The sequence below is a fragment of the Macrobrachium nipponense genome, chromosome 18 (assembly GCF_015104395.2).
Source record: "Macrobrachium nipponense isolate FS-2020 chromosome 18, ASM1510439v2, whole genome shotgun sequence".
Classification (NCBI taxonomy): domain Eukaryota; kingdom Metazoa; phylum Arthropoda; class Malacostraca; order Decapoda; family Palaemonidae; genus Macrobrachium; species Macrobrachium nipponense.
The window spans coordinates 45,009,531-45,031,120 of NC_087211.1; the positions used below are offsets into that span (position 1 = coordinate 45,009,531).

General features: G+C 36.4%; 2 protein-coding genes across 2 annotated transcripts; both read right to left on the reverse strand.

Moving 5' to 3' along the window:
* Positions 1–5,520: 5,520 nt before the first annotated feature.
* On the reverse strand, positions 5,521–6,987 carry LOC135196568 (uncharacterized). The gene has a single exon (XM_064223410.1). The coding sequence runs from the start codon at positions 6,985–6,987 to the stop codon at positions 5,521–5,523; it is 1,467 nt and encodes a 488-aa protein (XP_064079480.1).
* A 125-nt stretch (positions 6,988–7,112) lies between these two features.
* On the reverse strand, positions 7,113–8,945 carry LOC135196569 (probable serine/threonine-protein kinase kinX). The gene has a single exon (XM_064223411.1). The coding sequence runs from the start codon at positions 8,943–8,945 to the stop codon at positions 7,113–7,115; it is 1,833 nt and encodes a 610-aa protein (XP_064079481.1).
* Between the last annotated feature and the right edge of the window lie 12,645 nt (positions 8,946–21,590).

Sequence of the window (21,590 nt, forward strand, 5' to 3'; positions counted from 1 at the left end):
GATTTACAGTCAAACGGAATTATCATCTTGATGCAGATCGTGCGTAAAACACTGATGATAATGCATTGCAATACCTTATGATAAAACCACCGTATACACACACACACACACACACACACACGCACACACACACATACACACACACACACACACACATATATATATATATATATATATATATATATATATATATATATATATTATATATATATATATATATATATATATATATATATATATATATATATATAAGTATTTATTAACCACAATGCTCCTTAACTTAACTTCGATTTCACCACGTTTTTGGAAACGTTCGTCACTTTTCGTCACATACATATATATATATATATATATATATATATATATATATATATATATATATATATATATATATATATAATATATATATATATATATATATATATATATATATATATATATATATATATATATATATATATATATATAAGTATTTATTAACCACAATGCTCCCTTAACTTCTCGATTTCACCACGTTTTGGAAACGTTCGTCACTTAGAAGCCTGGCACCGAAGAACTTTTTTGGCCTGCAACCAGTCTTCTTCTCTTTAGATATTCTTGGAAGTGTGTCCCGTGACCTCTTTCGGCATTTCGCCAGCGTTGTTTCATACACGCAGATAAAAGGAAAACAGCTGGTTACTATTTTCTGTTTATATTTTGCTGTAAAGGGCGTTTTAAGTATCTTTTATACAGTGGGTAAAGAAGGTCTTTACAACAGTTTCAAGGTAGAGAGACCAAGTGCTGTTCTTGCATAACTCTGTGGTGACTAAGAGACTTAACTGTGGTTGTACCTACTACTATTGAGGCAATTTTGTACTGGAAAAATAATGAATGATGTCCATTCATTATCCTATGTCAAGATCAAAGGTTTGTATTTGTGTAGGAACACGTTTATTTCATTATGCACTAATTTAAAAAAAAAGAAAAAACACACTTCTCACATTATATTGGAAGATTTTTCAAATACCTCACCTGTACTGCATTATATAGCTACACCCTTTCCTAATCCTTCAGTCAAAAAACTTCATGAATAAACTGGTATATCTCTGAGATCTTACCAAATCTAAAGTGTCCTAGATTAGGTTAGGATGAAACCTTATTTGAATTTACAGTAGGAACCCCAAGCCAGGTGAAGGCAAAGACCCCCAACTTAGGTAAGGATGTGGTGCCCCAGGTCAGCCTAAACCCCGCTTTCCCAGTGTTTCTCAACAATCGTTGAGACACACAGAGATATAGTTTATTAATGAAATATTTTGACGGAGCAATATAGAAAAGGGTGCATAGGATGAAGCACAAGTGAGATAAATTATAACTTTATCGAAATGTGAGAAAACTTGGCTAACGAAATATATTAGCCAATATTTTTTACTTAGCTAATCTCCGAGGGTCGTGGTACATAAAAGAAAAAAAAAAGTCCATGGCGTTCTCTACGTAAAAAAATCATTTTTATACGTAGGTTATTTTTATAATAATGCTTATATTAGTGACTCAAACAAAAATAAATAAATAAACCACAACCTTTTCTGAAGAACTTCCGAATTTTGTGTTTGAGGTTTCCAAGGGTTCGTGTTCTTATGTGTAGGCGCGTTCAAACTTCGTAAACAAATATATACCTAAATTACACGTAAATTTTAGAATAAAACTAGTCTGAAAACAATGAAAACAAATTCTTGCTTCTCGATCTTCGTCTCACTACGCAAATACGTCACCAAACAATAATACCAAAGTATTAGCTTATGTATCAAGTTCAGATCAGTTTAGTAAGTACCGGGAAATCCCGTGCCAGCACAAGGCTGGCTTAATCTTACAACTAGTATTTGAGTTCAAATTCACTGGATTACGTAAAGTCAAGATCAGCACACAGATTTATCAGATATTTATTGAATCATGGAAAACAATGAAAAATGTAATAGTTTACCTTCTTACAGAACCAGAGATTGTAAAAACACTGAAGGAATGAGGATTTAACGTAAATAACTAAAGTTCCATTTTCATCTTCATTTTACTTCGTATCAAAATACTTTAGATATGAAGACGAATGTTTTTTCGTGCTTTTAAAGGTAAAATGATGATAATGGAACTTACGAGAGAGAGAGAGAGAGAGAGGAGAGGAGAGAGAGAGAGAGAGAGAGAGAGAGAGTACACGATACCGTAATTTTATAAAAGCTTTAGTCAAAGTTCAAGTTATACATAATATACGACATAAAGAAAAAACCATGACAGAGAGAACTGCTTACAATGCTTGTCAATTAGCTGGTTGATAGAATATATAAGATTTAGGCCAAAGGCCCACGTACTGGGACCAATGAGGTCATTAGTGTCATCAGTTTTATCCTGATAACAAAAATGGAATTTTATTTACTGCCACAGGATCTTTGTTTTCTTAACATTGCTGTGCACAGGAAAAAAAACTGAAAATAAAATGACAACGCCCACGACACGGTTAATGAATGACCATCATGCTTCGGTAGAACAGTCACCACAAGACCAGTATTGGACCGTGAGTAGTAGTACTCTAGTAGATTCACATCAACCGTGCATTAGAAGTCTAGGCCAGTCCCTAACGACGCTCCTGATTGGCTGTTGATAAGCCAATCACAGGGCTTGAAGCTCTCAGTCTCTCTCGAGAGTTCACATAGGCAGGGTGTATGTTCCACCTCAGCCTTTCCGAACTGGGAATTGGTCACTATGCATGGAAAGTGGCCACATTTGCACAACTGACTGCAATTCGGCCATATTGCAGAGGTGCCCAAAAATGGCCTGACTTTTGGGCATCACTGCAATATGGCCGAATTGCAATCGATTGTGCAAATGTGACCACTTTCCATGCATAGTGGCCGATTGCTTGCCATTTGGCTGCGTTATTTTCAGTTTGAAGAAAAAGTCCATTTGACCTCCAAAATAAATAAATAAATAAATAAAAGCCACCCCAGGCGCCCCTGCAGTGTGGCCGAATTGCAATCAATTGTGCAACTGTGGCAATTCATACACAAGCAATTTAAAACACAAAACTTTTAAAAAATAATAAAAATGCAAAAGGTGGAGTGTATATCCTCCAAACAAATGAATAAAAAAGTAAAAAAAAAAAAATGCAAAAGGCGGAGCGGAGTGCAAATTGTCACTTATGCAAGTGTGACTTTAGTTTGCCGATTATGGCAAACGGAAAATGTCCTAGAAAAATAAAATAGAAAATGCAAAAGGTGGGTTGTATGTCGCCACAAAAAATTATTATATGATAAAAAACAAAACTTTAAAAAAATAAACAAAATGAAAAAAGTGTACTGTATGCCTTCAAAAAAATTCAAAACACAAAATTTTTAAAAATGATAAAAATGCAAAAGGTGGAGTGTATATCCTCCCCCCCAAAAAAATAAAATAAAAAAATAAATAATAAAAAAAAGGTAGCAAGTGTGTAAGTGAGGAAATTCACACACGCAAATTAAGCCACAAATAACGTCTAATATCGAGGTCTCTATTCCTATGGAATTTATTTCAGCCAAGGGAAATTACAACTTGTGCTTCCCCCAGCACTCCATTAAATTTCCCTTGACTGAAAATAAATTCCCAAGGAATAGAGACCTCGATATTAGACGTTATTTGTGGCTTAATTTGCGTGTGTGTGAATTTCGTCACTTACACACTTGCTACTTTTATTTATTTATTTATTTTATTGGAGGATATACTACACTCTGCCTTATGCCTTTTTTTTTTACTTTTTTATTCATTTGTTTGGAGGATATACACTCCACCTTTTGCATTTTTATTATTTTCTAAAGGTTTTATACTATAATTTGCGTGTGTGTGAATTGCCAAAGACGGCCTAAATGGTTAGGCTATATGTCATAGAATGTTTTTTTTTTTCATGGACTTTTCCTTCAAACTGAAAATAACGCAGCCTAATGGCAAGCAATTGGTCACTATGCATGGAAAGTGGCCACATTTGCACAGTTGACTGCAATTCGGCCATATTGCAGGGGTGTCCAAAAATGGCCTGACATTTGGGCATCCCTGCAATATGGCCGATTTGCAATTGATTGTGTGAATGTGGTGATTTTTCATGCATAGTGACCAATTGCTTTGCCATTAGGCTGCGCTATTTTCAAATTGAAGGAAAAGGCCATTTGATCTCCGAAAAAAACGCCCAAGGCTATTACATATAGCCTTACCATTTGGGCCACTTTTGGGCGCCCCTGTGGTGTGGCCGAATTGCAAACAATTGTGCAAATGTGGCAATTCACACACACACGCAATTTGAAACACAAAAACTTAAACAAATAAACAAAAATGAAAAATGTGGTCAGTAATGCCCTCAAAAATAAAATTTAAAACACAAAATCTTTAAAAAATAATTATACGCAAAAGGTGGAGTGTATATCCTCCAACAAAAACATAAAAAAATAAATAATTTTAAAAAAGGTAGCAAGTGTGTAAGTGACGAAATTCACACACACACACACACACACGCAAATTAAGCCACAAATAACGTCTAATACCGAGGTCTCTATTCCTTGGGAATTTATTTCAGCCAAGGGAAATTTAATTGAGTGCTGGGGGAAGCACAAGTTTTAATTTCCCTTGGCTGAAATAAATTCCCAAGGAATAGAGACCTCGGTATTAGACGTTATTTGTGGCTTAATTTGCGTGTGTGTGTGTGTGTGTCTGTGTGAATTTCCTCACTTACACACTTGCTACCTTTTTTTTATTATTTATTTTTTTATTTTATTTTTTTGGGGGGGAGGATATACACTCCACCTTTTGCATTTTTATCATTTTTTAAAAGTTTTGTGTTTTGAATTTTTTTGAAGGCATACAGTACACTTTTTTCATTTTGTTTATTTTTTTAAAGTTTTGTTTTTTATCATATAATATTTTTTGTGGCGACATACAACCCACCTTTTGCATTTTCTATTTTATTTTTCTAGGACATTTTCCGTTTGCCATAATCGGCAAACTAAAGTCACACTTGCATAAGTGACAATTTGCACTCATACACACACTCAGAAATTAAGCCACAGTTATAATTTAATACCGAGTTCTCTACCCGAAGAATAACTCACACCCAACGGGAACAGATCAAGTGCTGGGGGAAGCACTCTCAAGGGGGAATTATAATCAAGTGCTGGGGGGAGCACTTAATTATAATACCATTCCCTTTGGGTGAAAGTTACTCCCAGGGTAGAGAGACCTCGATATTAAATGAAGCCTCTGGCTTAACGTAAGTGCGTGTGAATTTTGTCACTTACACCTGTGTGACTTTATGTTCCCTAATACTAAGGCACAAATATCGTATACTGACGAATTCCTTATACATTGGGAGGAACTTAAACCCAAGGAGAATTATAATGTAAGTGTTGGGGGGAACACTTATTAATTATAATTCCACTTGAATGCAAGTTACTCCCAAAGTCTAGGGAATTCTGTATTGCACAATATTTGTGGCTCAGTATTAGGAGCTCTTCATCTTCCTAATGTCCTCTGACCTCAGAAGAAATCGGCCAGTGTGGGTTTTCTGTCAGTCCTACGAGGCTCTTGCTGCCTCTGGGTCTGCCTATCTTGTGCCCTCTTCTGTCCTTTATTCTTGATGATTTCCAGGACCTCGTTAAAGAAGGCAAGGACGTCCTCCTCACTGCCTCGGATGGTGCAGTTCTTGCCTTCCTCTTTCGTCTGGGGTCCCTGGAACTGGACCTTGTGGGCACCGATCATCCTCCTGATGTTTTCTCCTCCTCGGCCGATGACCATGGCACGTTCCTGATAGTCGAGGACCACTCTGTAGAGGCGATCTCCCACCCTGGTCAAGCCCGTAACAATTTCCTCTTGTGTTTCCTCGCCTCTTGCTGCCTGTCCTCTTGGGAGGGGTTTCTTCATCGCTTTTCGTATTTCGAGGCAAGCGTCCTCGACATCGCTTAGTCGGCCCTGTATGGTGACATAGTCCTCCTCTCTCTTGTGGACGATGATGGTAACATTATTCTCCTTCTCCAGTTTCTTCAGATTTCCTCCTTGGTAGCCGACGAGAAGTCCTTTCTGCTTCCCGTCGACATCAAAACGATATTTGCCGGGGCCAATTCTGGTCAGTCCTTGTTCAGTGATTTCCTCACTGTCAACGCTGACCTCTTCAAGGATAAACTTCAGGTGAGCATGGGCCTTTCTCACCTTGTCGAGGTCTCCGCCTAAAAAGCCGATTTCCCTTTCGTCGTCTTCTTGAGGCAGAATGAGACTGACTTTGAAGAGGCCCCTGACTTCTGCAGCCCCTTGTCCTTTCTGGCCCAGGAGGAAACGTCTGCCCTCAAGCGGTAAGCCGAACTGGTAAAAGTTGAGGCCAACGAGTTTCAGGTCGTCGTCTGTTGGCCAGTTCTTGACATCATCGATGATTTTCGATATGTCCCGCTCAACTTCGAGGGCGTCTTCCAGTGACCCAAAGATGCTGATGTAATGGCGTTGATCTTCTTGTTCAGGGAGGTAGATGGTCACATTCCGGTCCCTGTTGAGTTTTCGGATGGTAGCATTCTGTGGTCCCCTTATGGCCTCCCTAAATTGGCGGTGAACTGTCATCAAAAAGTCCTGTTTTCCGACTGCAAACAGCCCACGGGAGACTTGGGGGAGTTCATTGATGTCGAAAATCTTGTCTACTCTGAACTGGAGTTGTTTGTAGACCTTTTCGACATTGTTCTTATTGCCCGTGAGTTGAACCATCCTTGAACCATCGTTCAGGACGTTCATGACGACCCCGTGCTCCTGCCTGGCCATCTTAGCGAATCTGCCTCCCTTTCCGATTAGATGCCCCATGTCTACGTCTTTCTGACATTGGAAAGTGAAGCATTTGCCTCTTGCATGTTTGAGAGGCCCGCATCGCATAGGTCTAGTTGTTTCCCAGGTATTTACAGGGGCAGGGGCAGGGGCAGGGGCAGGTCGTCCTGTTCCAGAGTTCTTCTCAGGAATCGCCTTGACCATGTTAGCGAACGTCTTCCTTCCTGCTTCTTGACGTCCACTTTCATCTTGCTGAATCACTGGTCTCGTTTCTTCATGATGTTCTTCTTTTCGACTAATCTCGCTGGGATGAGTTTCCTGCTTTTCTTCTAGAGGAAGAACACATTCCTCTCCTCTTCCTGTGGACAAGCCTTTTCCTTTCCTTCTTCCTGTGGACTATAATTTTCCTCTCCTGCTTCCTGGGGAAGGAAACTCTCTTCTGCGTCTCCGTTTGTAGTATCTTGTTCACTTTGTACTTCTTGAGTTAGAGGTTTTTCTTCCTCTTTATCCTCAAGAAGTACCTTTTCTTCCTCTTTTGCTTGTGGCGTATTATCGACTGCCTTCTCTTCGATAGGAAGTTGGTTTTCCTTGGTACGCAAAGCTTTAGGCACACGTCGTCGTATCATGCCTCGTTTGGCCTCCTCTTTGGGTGCCTCTCGAAACGATATACCAATTATGACCTTGTGCCTAGTTTCCTCGAACTTCCAGTCGTCGTCGTCGTCGTCGTCCTCATCCTCCTCCTCATCGAATTCTGATTCACAGTCGACCTCCATAATTTCATCCTCATCATCATCTTCTGGTATTTCCTCGACTGGCAATTCCTCTTCCTCGATGAGGGGTAGAGTTCGACGTTGCACTATAACAAACGTTGGTTGCTTGACCACAGGCTGTTTGGGATTCCTTCTGAGGGCGTCAGCAAAACATGATGGAGTTTCATTCTCCTGAACCTCCTGCCTGTGGTCTTCCTCTGCCTCCTGGTGAGAGAGCTCTTCCATGTCAACGTCATATCCTTCCCTTTCGTACTCGTCCAGGATCTCCTGAATATGCAGGAAGGCCATTTCCACGCGATTTCCAGCGCCTTCTAAAGAAGCGGCCTCCTGGACGTCGCCGTCGGGAAGGACGAGGCGGACGTTGTAGAATTTCGTAAATTCTCGGACCTCGTTTGCTATTCCTCGGAGAATCAGCCGCTCTTTCATGGATAGTTGGAACTCATACAAATCGCCATCGACGAATTTGAGTTCCCTCTTCTTCTGAGGAAGCGTCTCTACCTCCTGCGGAGGGATCACGTCGACACTCCCTGCCTTCGAGGTCTCTGATTCTGTATCGTCCAGACTAGTCCTTTCAATGGATGCCGTGATAGGGATATTGGCGATCACTTCACTGAAGTTTCTTTCCTCTTCCTTTTCGCAGTCTTCATCTTCGCCCTCTTCATTTTCCTTTTGTTCGCATTCCTCCTCTTCCTTTTCCGTCTCCTGGTCTGCCTGGTCGTCTTCCTGATCTGGACGCTCCTGATTATCCTTCTCTTCGTCGTCTTCTTCATTAACCTTCTGCTTGTCGTCTTCCTCGTCTTTGTTGTCGTTGTCGTCATCTTCATTTTCCTTCTCTCGGTCGTTTTCCTCGTCTTTGTCGTCGTCGTCGTCATCTTCATTTTCCTTGTGTTGGTCGTCTTCTTGTTCTTTGTTCTCGTAGTCATCAAATGGCCAATCAATATTCCATGTCCCTTCGACGCCTTCAGCAATGTCCAACGTACCTCCGAGGAAGTACGGGACAACAAAGACGCCAATGAGACACAGGAACATCTTGGGCCAAAACACGAGTCGATTCAAATCACGAAGAACCTCGTCAGCTGCTGCAGTTCCCTGGTCACCTGGAAGAGTAGTTCTCACCAAGTTTTGGAGGGTCCCGTGGCAGGCTGAGAGGGAAGGTTCCTCGTATCCAGAAAAGTATGAAAAGCCGATATAGTCCAGAACGGTATGCAGAGCGCGACGCACTCTGTTTTCCATTCTGAAATCCAAAAGAGATAGCCGAGCAGCGTCACAAAGTCGAAGCTCTTTCTCAAGAGTCGACCGCCAAAGGACGCCACCCGCCAGTACAAGTCGCAACAGAAGCACAAATCCTACAAGGAAAGTTCCAAACACTGATTTAACTGCTGTAGCAATCATTTTGCTGAATGATGCCGAACCAGAGTGCTTTCGCCAAGCTTAGTTTTGGTTCAAGACCCCTGATCTGCGCCGGGATTCCCGGCGTCCTTGGAGCCTTCCCAGGATCGTTTTTTCGGAGATTTCTTAAGTATTCTCTGGAGACTCCGGATTCCGAGTTGCTTCGGATCCTCTGTGTGGTAGAGTTTCATTTCTTTGAGTAGAACAAACTGAACGTACTCTGTGATATGTGAAAGCTAATAATAATAATAATAATAATAATAATAATAATAATAATAATAATAATAATAATAATAATACGGTACGCAGTTAACATAAAAAATAAAGGAAGCATGTTTTCATTGTCAAAGCTGCAACCTGCATCATCTTAATTCAAGTATCGGTATTCACAGCTTATTAAGAAACTTGTCAAGAAATTCTTATAATGATAATAATTTATGTTTTGGTAAAAGACCCTCTTTGAAGCAAATTCTGTTAAAAGAGAACGGCAGAATTAAGCGAGTTGATTTTGTATATTTTCTCTGTTTTTCTTATCGTCCGCTTCTCTGGTCCAGCGATGTTTCCGAGTCACTGGCCACTATCCATATTGGGAATTTCTAAAAATGATGGAGGTAATCTTTTATTTAAACAGGCTTCTGGTGTCATCCAGGTATACTGGTATTAACAACATAAGATCTCAGGGCCAGGTCAAGCAGGGGTCGTAGTCAGCACATACGGCCGAGTAAAAAATCTTTAATAAAACGAAAAATAATATGCATCACCTAATTTATGAGGTTAACCAAGGATAGTGGTGTACTCTCCGAGCCGAACATGGATGAAGGTAAATCAGTGCTCGATGAACCCAAAAGTAGTTCTGAAGATGAGACAAGTCAATTGCCTGTGAATAAACGTTTTAAATTAGATGAAAGATGAAGAGATTCCTTCTTATATTTGGAGCCTTCACTTACCTAAATTTAGCAACTATTAATGTTAATGGTCTATGTATGGATCATAAGCAAATTAAATTGATTGATTTTATGTATTTTTATCATTTGGATGTAATATTTGTGCAAGAACATAATGTCAAAGAAATATCGCAACTTGAGTATGTTGAAAAGCATTGCGATATCATACTGCATCCAACTTTCTTGCTAAAAGGAGGCACAGCTATCCTTTTCAATAAAAAGTCAAGAGTGAAGGTTCTGAATCATGAGATGGATGTAAAGGGTCAAATAATCAGTGTAAAATGTTCCTATAAAGGAACAGATTTCCGATTAGTAAATGTATATGCCCCTTCTGGGACAAATAAGAAAAAGGAAAGGGAGGAATTGTTCTTAAATGTTATGCTGTATTACTTGAGAAACAATTTACGAAATGTGATCATAGGGGGCGATTGGAACAGTATAACAAGTAAGAGAGATTGTTCTAACTATGATAACCATATTAGTTCAGAAGCTCTTCAAAAGTTGAAAAATGATTTGCAGCTAAGAGATGTGTGGCTGTTAACAAATCGTTTGATAGAGTATACGTATATTAGGCATAACTATGGTTCTAGGATTGATCGTATATATGTACGAGATCTGAGAAATAATGTAACTGAATCTGAAAATATACCGTTGAGTTGGTCTGATCATAATTCTGTTAGGGTTAAGATTAAGATGGACAATGATATTAGTATTGGCAAGGGATACTGGAAATTGAATACAAATATACTAAGTAACTCTATAACAATGGAAAATTTTATTCATTTTTGGGGGAATTTGAAAGGGAAAATAGGTGATTTACAATTTCATTCAATTTTAGATTGGTGGAATTATGCAAAGAGTCAACTTAGACTCTTTTTCGTTAAAATCTCAAAAAACTATTAATAAGGGAGAGATTTGGGTTACTGAATTGCTGAAAAACAGAATTAAGGATTAAATTATTGGATCCATTCTGCCAACTGCAATAGTTTTCAAAAAAAATAGAGGAACTGAAAGAAAGAATAAATCTGATGAAGATGAAATATGTGAAGGGGTTAAGATAAGAGCTAGAATTGATGAAAGAATGAATGGTGAAAAAATATCTACATATTTGATAGGAAAAGAAAAGAATGTGAAAACTTGTATCGTTAAACTTTGTGAAAAGGAGGGTGTATATGTATCAGATACAAAGTCTATACAAAGGAATATAATCGAGTTTTATACAAATCTATACAAAGAAGAAGCTGTTGACTCTGAATTAAAATATAAATTTCTTGAAACTATGAACGCTGTCATAGATGACGACATGAATTTAACCCTGAAGGCTGAAGTAACGGAGAAAGAGGTTTGGAAAGCTATATGTGGAATGCAAAATGGGAAATGCCCTGGTATGGATGGACTAGCTATCGAATTTTACAAAACTATGTGGAGTATTATAAAAAACGAATTTCTGAAAGTACTGAGATATACATTCACTAAATTTGAAATGTGGAAAGACTCAAATAAGGGAATTATTAAGCTTGTACCAAAGGATGGAGATAAAGTGTGATCTTAATAACTGGAGACCTATTACCATGTTCAAACGTAGATTACAAAATTATAGCAAAGGTTGTGGCAAACAGATTAAAGTCAATGCTTTCAACATTCGTATCAAAAAACGGAACAGTTCTGTGCTGTCCCTGGAAGGTCAATAATAATTGTAACACATTGTTAAGGGATATAATATACTACTTGAATAATGAGAACAAGCCAGCTGCCCTAATAAACCTAGATTGGTACAAAGCATTCGACAGGATTACTCTGGACTTTCTCTTTGAGATACTGTCCAAACTTGGATTTTCCTTAGATTTTGTAAACTTAATTAAAATGTTTTATAAGGATGCCAAAAGTTGCATATCCACAAATGGCCATATATCCGACACATTTCCTATAAGAAAGTCTGTTCGACAGGGTTGCCCATTATCAATGATTTTGTTTGTTACAGCTCAAGAACCATTGTACAGAATGCTGAAGCTGAAGTTGAGGTAATTTTCTCCAGACCTTCCAAATGGGTTAAAAACTGTTGTTGTTGGCTTTGCTGATGATAGCACTATTATTGTAAATAAATTAAAAGGTATTAAGAAAGCTTCACGGGTCATTAGTGAGTATGAAGAAGCAAGTGGAGCGAGACTTAACAAAAAGAAAACATACCTGGTGGGAATTGGATCATGGAAAGATAAAGTTGACTGGCCAAAAACCGGGATAGAAAGGAAAATGGACAGTTTTAAAATCCTAGGTATAATCCATAATAATGAGTATGAACAATCTGTACAGTTGAACTTGGAAAAAACCAAAGACAATATTTTGAAAATGTTAGGGCCACTTTATAAACGAAGACTAACTTTATTCCAAAAGAGTGTACTAGTGAATGTAACTGTACTATCCAAGGCATGGTATATTTCCCAGGTGTACCCAGTTCCAGCTGATGTTGGTAGATGTATAGAAAAGTGTATTTTCAAATATTTGTGGAATGGGAATTATCAGCCCATCAAAAGGAAAACTATGTACCTCCTAAAGAATCAAGGAGGATGTGGGATTGTGAAAGCAAATTGCATGCTTTTTAGCAGCTTTTACAAATGTATTGTTAACAGAGCAATAGGATGTGAAATCACTGCATATTATTGTAAGCTGAGACTTTCTTACCTTGTTGATCTTAACAGATTTAAGGAATCCACAATTTTTAACACTACATATTATGACAAATTAATAAAGATACTTCATTCTGTAATAAAGATAAAGACCTATCCTTTGCTAAAATCGAAACATATTTATTGTTACATGATGAGTGGTGAATCAATTATACCAAATATTGAAGAAAACTATCCGTTGTTTAACTGGAATGTTGTATGGGAAAATTTTAATAATAAGTGGATTGATCCAATAAACAGGGAAATATTGTTCAAGTATATCCATGAAGTCTTAGCTACAAAGGATAGGTTATTTATGATGAACATAACTGATAATTATCTGTGTAGTAATTGTGGAGAGGCTGAAACAATTATGCATTTAGTTTATTTTTGTAAATTGAAGAGAACAGTTGTAAACTGGATGAAAAAGGTATTGAGCCAGGTTTGTAAAATAAATACTGTAAGTTTTCTAAAGGTTTTAAAACTAGATTTTCAAACATACTCAAAAAAAGATAAAAATACAGCAATGATTTTAATAAGTGAATATATAACTGGAATTTGGTACATTCATAAAGTAATGCCCTTAACAGATGAGTTAAGTATGATTTCGTTCATAAGAAGTAGAATGTGCAAAACAAGATTTGTATTGTTAAAAGCACTTGGGGATAAATGTAAAAAAATCTTTACTTCCCAATATGTCCATTCTTTTTTTTTTTTTTTTGGTAATTAATAATTTCATTTATGTAAATAAATTGTAATGTATATACAATATTATAAATTGTGAGAAACTGTATATGTATATTTTCTAAATAAAAGTAAAAAAAAAAAAATACAGAAAACTTAATGTGAGATTTTGTACCTAATCTCGCGACTTGATTTTCATAAGGATGACGCAAGAATATTTTCTCTTTTCAGGTGGTCTGAACTACCGAAAAATGCTTGATGAAGCTTGACTAGTTCTCTGTTTTCTGCATTTCAACATCTTTTAACATTCAGGTTGTTATAAGTTTTTTTGTAAGAGATAAATACACCTCAGAAGTTCAAAAGCCAGTAGGTTTTAGATGCAGTTTAGTTTCACATACTCTTGACTGAGCAGTGATTAAAAATTCAATTAACTCAATAAATTTTATACCCATGAAAAACACAAAAATTCTACAAAAACCGTGTCAAGAAAATCCAGTAAAGATTCTACAACGAAACGTGTCAAGAAAATAAAGAAAAGGTTCTACAACGAACCGGGTCAAGAAAATAAAGGAAAAATTCTACAACGAACCGTATCAAGTAAGTACAGTCAAAATTCTAGTACAACGAACCGTGTCAAGAAATTAACAAAGTGAAATGTAATAAATTGTTTCCAGTTAACATCAGTCATTTAAGCTCAAGAATGAGATTCCAGAGCAATTAAGTTATGAGTTACCAAAAATCGAGTATCTATAATGTGGCTGGCCCTTACGTATAAGACTTGTATTACAAGTTCGCATAAAATTGTTTAAAAATAGTAGTTTAACATTGAAATCTAGTCTTTCTTTCCTTCTTCTTCTCCTTCTCAGCTTATTTCTCAGTCTGGACCGCCGTTTATAACCCTTTTCCAACAGCTCATTTCATAATTCATTTTGACTGATGTGTTACGAACCATCGATGCCCTTCCTCATTCAGGGCTAGGGAAAGGCGATGGCCACTCTCAGAAACAAAACAGAGTGTATTTGTATTTTCTATAAAAAAAAAAAAGAGCATTGCGTTTAAATAGTAAAATTCCAAAATACTATAACTTTTGAAACGTCAGAGGCAGTGTTCAAATATGTGCAGATTTAGTGTCATTAACTCTTTGTAACTTGAATATGAGGTCCTGGATGAACGAAGTGGGCGTGGCAGATACTCATAAAAAATACCATCTGAATTCAGTCATTCAGACTACTTTTGCACCTTTTTCTTATAATGTTTTGTATTTTCTACCACTCAAGTAATCTCACCAGTTAGCTAACTCTCAAGATTTTAGAGAACATAACTTTCAGACTGTTTTCAACCCACTAATAAAACATTTGCTTTTATTTAACTATTTCCGTTTATTTAATTGTTCAAAAACCATTCAACTGACCACGTTTCTAATAACGGAAAAAAATATTTAATCCTTTTTTTAACTTGATGCCCGGGTTGTTATATTAACCTTCTAACCAATTTCTCAGCAAATCAATAGAGAGTGGTCGGAAAAGAATAAAAAAAAAATAGTCTTATTATTAAAATATAAATAGAGATGTCACTTAAATTACTTGGTTTCTTGACATCATGGTGACTTTACAACAGAATCAATAAAACATCTAATGGCGTTGAAAATGGGAGCTCTAAAGTCATATCTAATTTTATCACCTTTCACGAACGAGTAAAATGGAACAGAATGGACGATTAAAAGGAAATCAACAGAAATGACTTTTTTCCCCTCTACTGTCAGATTTGGAATTCTCTTCTGTTTTTCCCGACTCTTCAAACCTTTCTCCTTTAAAGTTGCTTTTCTTCCTTTTCGCTTCTTGTTTTCTTGAACATGAGCAAGGAAAAGGGTATTAGGTTATCTGAACAACTCAGGATGAAAATATTATCCAAGTGATTTTTGCAAAGGGAGAATAGTAATGGCCACTAAACACAATAGAGTACTAGTCTTGATAATCCTTGACTTAGATTATGGCGGTCGCCTGAAATTAAGTGGGCCTTATGCCATCAAGGTCCCTTGCCTAGATTCAGCCCATTAGGAATAAGATTACTGATGAGGACCTCCAGTCTCAAGACGGATCCTTGGCTAAATCCCTGACCACATCTCTCAAAACATTATATTGATTTCCTTATACTAACAAGGTCTCTTGCTAACGGGGGCCCGTAAATGTGTTCAAGTGTCGACGGAAATAGAGTACTTGTTCTAATAATTGTATATTTTTTGACAATAAAATAACTAACTAACTAATTAACTATGCTGGTGTGGGCCTCGTGGCTCGAGTTAACCAAACATAACGGACCTCATTCCAACATTACTTCTTTAACAACATGAATGTGATTTCCTTCAGAAAACCAATCTCACGCGCGATCTCGGTTTTAGGAGTCAGTAGTTAAGTATATCTTAGTTTAACCAGACCACTGAGCTGATGAACAGCTCTCCTAGGGCTGGACCGAACGATTAGATATTGTTACGTGGCTAGGAACCAACTGGTCACCTAGCAACGGGACTACAACGTATTGTGGGATCCGAACCACATTATATCGAGAAATGAATTTCTATCACCAGAAATAAATTCCTCTGATTCCGCGTTGGCCGGGCCGAGAATCGAACTTCTGACCATTGGATTGGTGGCCGAGCGCGAAAACCACTCGTCCGACGAGGAACTTATGGGAGTCAGTAGTGCAACAAGGAAATCGAAAAGGGAAACAATATCCTTTCCCAAGAAGAGTTCTCAAAGAGAAACGCGAGCAAACTTTGGAGGACCACTGCGAGGACTCACGAGAAAAAAGGGGGAGGAAGGGAGCTTCTATGGAGGCACTGTAAGGGGATCCTCAAACACTGGAGAGGGGACCGACGGAAGTGTTACAAAGGGGACTTCAGGGGGAGGACGTGGAAGGTAAACTGATTTCAAAGGGAGCTACGGAAGGTGAGGGTGGATTTCGAGAGGCTCGAGTTCTAAATTGTTCTCGGGAAAATCTAAACGATGTGTGTACCACAACAGACCGCCCATCCTCAAACAGCCTCCTCAAACACAGATACTTTAAGAGATCGCAGTCTCGTCGATATTCCAAAAATTGTTAATCTATGACTTCATTCCTTTCGTATGTTCGAATGAATTCAGTGTTAAAAATGGTATTTCATGATCAATTTTATCCTAACTAGATATCAAACTAATTTACAAAAATCCGAAGACTCTAGGTTCACCTTTTTATAAAAAATATAGAGGCTTCCTTACTCTGATGCGATCTTAGTGGTCTACTATTTTATTTGCACAAAATGTAAAATTGGGAAATATATCAAGAGCCACCAAGAGATTGCTCAAAGTGGTAATGAATTTTCATCTTGGAGTCAGTCACCGTACAGGATGAAAAAAGTATGAAAAATATACACATTTCAATATTGTTTTCATATTAACCACTGAGGAGCTTATTTTGCATAGTCCAAAGACAACGTTCTCCCTAGGAAAAAAAAAAAAAAAAAACAGCAGGTCACTCAATTATTACCTCCAACAGTTTTTTTTAATAAACTTTTGTTTTCCAATTTTTTTTTTTTTTGTAAGTAAAAACGGCTTATGATTAAACTAAAAGAACTGCGCTGGTTGTTTACTGTAATATTTTTGCCAAAACATTGGTCTCAGACCTTCCAGTTTATATATATATATATATACTTTTTTATATATATATATATAAGTAGTATATATAATATATATATATATATATACGTATATATATATATATAGAGTATATTACGATAATGTATATATATCTAGTATATTTAATATTATTAGTTACGTTACTAGTATGCTATTAAATATATATAATAGATAATATGATATATATCCTTACGTATATATATATAATATATATATATTATAATATATTATTATAATATATATATAATTCCTTAACGTCGTCAGGTAAAGGTGTATAGGCTTGAAGTGTACGAGCAATTATGCCGATTAGTGTGAGGTTAATCATGTAATAGTTTACTGATCAACTCACTTCTACGAACCACAAGACACTGACCCCAGGTCCAACGCGCTCCTTGAATGAGGTACTTCGGGCTCATGAATGAGTCGCTGGAGTCCCTGTATGATATCCCTGAACCATCTGTCTAGTCCCTCAGTCCCTAAATGAGATCCTTCATTCAAGGAATGAAATGATGTGAAGTCCTCACTCCTCGAGTGAAGTCATTCACTCCCTGATTGGTGGTCCTTCAGTCCCTGAAAGAGGTATACAATACTAAGAATGAAGTCATTCTTTCCCTAATGAATGTCCTTCACTTCCGGAAAGAAGTCCTTCACTGACGGGCAGAGCAACAGGAAAGATGACCTTCCTACCCTAATTAAAGGCCTTCACCTTCAGAGAGAAATACTTCACTGATGAGTAGACCTCCTGAACGGAGCAAACCTACAAGAAGGCAAAAATTGACCTAATAAAAAGCTCCTGATTGGCTGTTGATAAGCCAATCACAGGGCTGGAAACTCTCAGTATCTCTCGAGAGTTCACATGGGCAGGATGTACTGTGTTCCACCTCTCCTGAGGGATACGTCAGGAGAGGTGGAACATACATCCTGCCTATGTGAACTCTCGAGAGAGACTAAGTTTCCAGCCCTGTGATTGGCTTATCAACAGCCAATCAGGAGGGTCGTAAGGGACTGGCCTAGACATCAGATGCACGTCTGATGTGAATCTACTATAGTCAACACCAACAAGACCTAGCAAGGCGTGATCCGACCTCCCACTTACTTGGGGCGCGTACTAAAATCTAGTCAAATAGCACGTTGTTTCACCAACAAAAATTAAAAAATACGCTATATTTTATTAGAATTAATTGTTCTGTACTGTTTAACATGCACATTATTTATTTTTTACATTTTCATTCTAAGAAACAGATCATAAATATCCTATCCTAAAATTCCTGTATATTTAACTTAACCCGAAACTATTTTATAGAACTTTTTCGGTTTTTCCACAGGGCTTTCCTACCCTCCCCAAACAAGAACAACAACAAAAACATTAACAACAACAAAGTAGTTTGTAGGCTTACTCCCCGAGTAAGTGGAAAGAAAAAGATGCACATCACGAGAGATGTGAAACAACAGAATGAGTAAACGAGTCAACAAAGAGAAAAATAACATTTGACGGACGAAAGAACAGAATCCCAGTTATCCAGTTAGCAGGCGATCTCGTTATCTGGCCAGTTCACACATGACTGATGCCAGGAAGAGATCCATCGATGAAACGGACACAAAGAATAGCAGAGGCGATTTAGCAGAACCAACTGACAGGAATCAAATCAAGCGCCAGTACCACGCTCTGACGGGCAGTCACGTGTGTGTATACATATACGTACGTATATTGTATATATATATATATATATATATATATATATATATATATATATATATATATATATATATATATGTGTGTGTGTGTGTGTGTGTGTGATACGTATATATATATATATATATATATATATATATATATATATATATATATATACGTATATATACACATACGCACGTACACAAGCAAACAATAAAATAGTATGACCCCAAAATGTTAACAGGCAGGACTTATTTAGCCCCTTCATGAGGATCACCCATCCAGGCGATGATCAGACCCAACGTTTAATACCCACCTTTACCCAGACGACAATTATCAACGGCATTATGTGAAGTATGATCCCCAATTTTCGCAATCATCAAAAGTAATCATGAGCCAAAAACGGAATAACTTTTCAGATAAAACTAAAACTTCCCAAAACAAAAACAAAAATAACATGGAAAAAAATAAAACTAACGGAAAAAGGGTGACAGCGGCCGTGTCAGGACGAGAGAGAGAGAGAGAGAGAGAGAGAGAGAGAGAGAGAGAGAGAGCACACAATACTCAACCGTCAACCTCTACAGATTGACAGCTGGATATGGATATATTTTCGAGAGTCGATTTTTACCCCCAACACAATTTCGGTCTTGGGCCGGTGACAGATAACCGATGGAAAGAGTGAAAGGAAAACTGACAAGAAAGAAGAGAACAAATATTTCTCTTTCTCGCTTTCTTTTTCTTTTTTCTTTATTTTCAGTAAACTGGCTTAGGCATTTCAGCATCCAATAGGTGATGTTTGCTAGAAATGTATGCAGGATAAGCATTTGATAGAATAAGTGAGGTATTCGTTGCGATGTCATATATGCAATCCATTCAAAGTTATTAAATTCTAAAAAAAAGGGGGGGGGGGGGTCTGAATCTTTGATACATGTTACATAAACATACTGCCATATAAGATTCGAACCCAAATTTTATTTCTAACAAATTCAGTTCGGGTGCAATACTGCTCACCAATATAGACGTGCAATATAACAACTTGAATAAAGACAAAAAAAACAAATTTTCAATAAAAACATGACTAATTACAAACACCAAACGAGAATATATAAAAAAAATTACAATTTACACGATACCCTAAAGAGAAAAACACGTTAACCAAACATTTAGCTTCGATGAGATACGGGTCTAAAACGCAGCTATCCTAGATATAAAGAAAAAAAAACTCACTCTATGATAAAAAAATAAGGGGTGGAAGGAAAAAACAAAACCTGTGCTTATCTCAGGATACGTCGGTGAGGCCAGTTTGTCGCATAAACACCCAACAGTAGTATACATCCCTACACACACACAAACACGCACGCAAACATACAAATACCCCTCAATTACGTTGGATTTAATATCTCATTTATTCAATAACTTAAATCTGTCTACAACTTTACATTTTTTTAATGGAAAGTAGGGCAACTAGAATTAATCTCTGCAGCAGACAGACTAAAATGTCGAATATTTTGAATAATAATCATATAAAAACTTGAATAATAATCACACAAAAGCTTGAATAAAGTTTGAATAATAATCCATAAGAGCTTGAATAATAATCACATCAAAGCATGAATAAAGCTTGAGTAATAATCACATAAAAGCTTGAATAATAATCAAATGAAAGATTGAATAAAGTTTGAATAATAACATAAATGCTTGAATACTGATCTATTAAAAGCTTGAATAATAAGCACAATAAAGCTTGAATAAAGTTTGAATAATAATAACAATAAAGTCTGAATGAAGTTTAATTAACAGTCATATAAAGATTGAATAATAATCACAGTAAAGCTTGAATAATAATAATAATTAATAATAATAATAATAATAATAATAATAATAATAATAATATAAAAGATTGAATATTAATCACACAAAAGATTGAATAAAGTTTGAATAATAACCACTTAAATAAAGTTTAAATTATAATCACATAGAACTTAAATAAAGTCTGAATGATAATAACAAGAACGTTTGATTAATAATCACAATAAAGCTTGAATAGTAATCTCTAACATTAAAGCTTGAATAGCGATCTCATGAAAGCTTGAATAATAATCACAATAAAGCTTAATAAACAATGATAATAAAGTAGATAAGATCTATGTGTTGTATAAATAGCATGAATTAACCTTTCGATTCCAATTCGGTCTGCAGGTTATTACGCAAATGATAAAAAGCAGAATAACTGTTAAAACTAAAGTAATTCCAAAAATAAATGTATGTACAGAGATAATGAAAAGGCTTTTTCGAAAAAATAAAGGACGATTGTTGTAGAGATTACTGACTGCCTTGGTTATTCTCAAGCGTCTATGTATACACTATATATATATATATATATATATATATATATATATATATATATATATATATATAATATATATATAATGTAGAATCTACTGGTCACACACACACACACACCACACACCCCACACACATATATATATATAATAATATATAATTATATATATATATACTATATATATATATATAATATATTTATAATATACATATGTAGAATCTACTGGTCATTTTTACCAGTTACATAAGCGTGAAGAATTCGTGAAGTTAAGAGAGCATTGTGTCGACATATATATATATATATAATATATATATATAGTATATATATATATATATATATATATATATATACATACATATATATGTGTGTCATTTCTCTCGTACTGACATGCTCTCATAGGCTATGCGTATAATTTTAAACACTTGCCATCTACTACAGTAATAAGATGCAATCTAATACAAAGGTCCTTTTATCGCAATATTTATTAGTCAATAGGTAACTCATCTTAACAATAGAATGGTTCCTTCACAAACCTCCAGCTTAAAATCTAGGGAGACGAAACTTTCGTCGCCGGCACGAACGTCTTTGCTCAAGTGGAAATTTACCAGAATCTGTTTCGTTGACATTTCTACGAAAGCATTAAACGCTTCGGTAGCGCTTTTTTTTT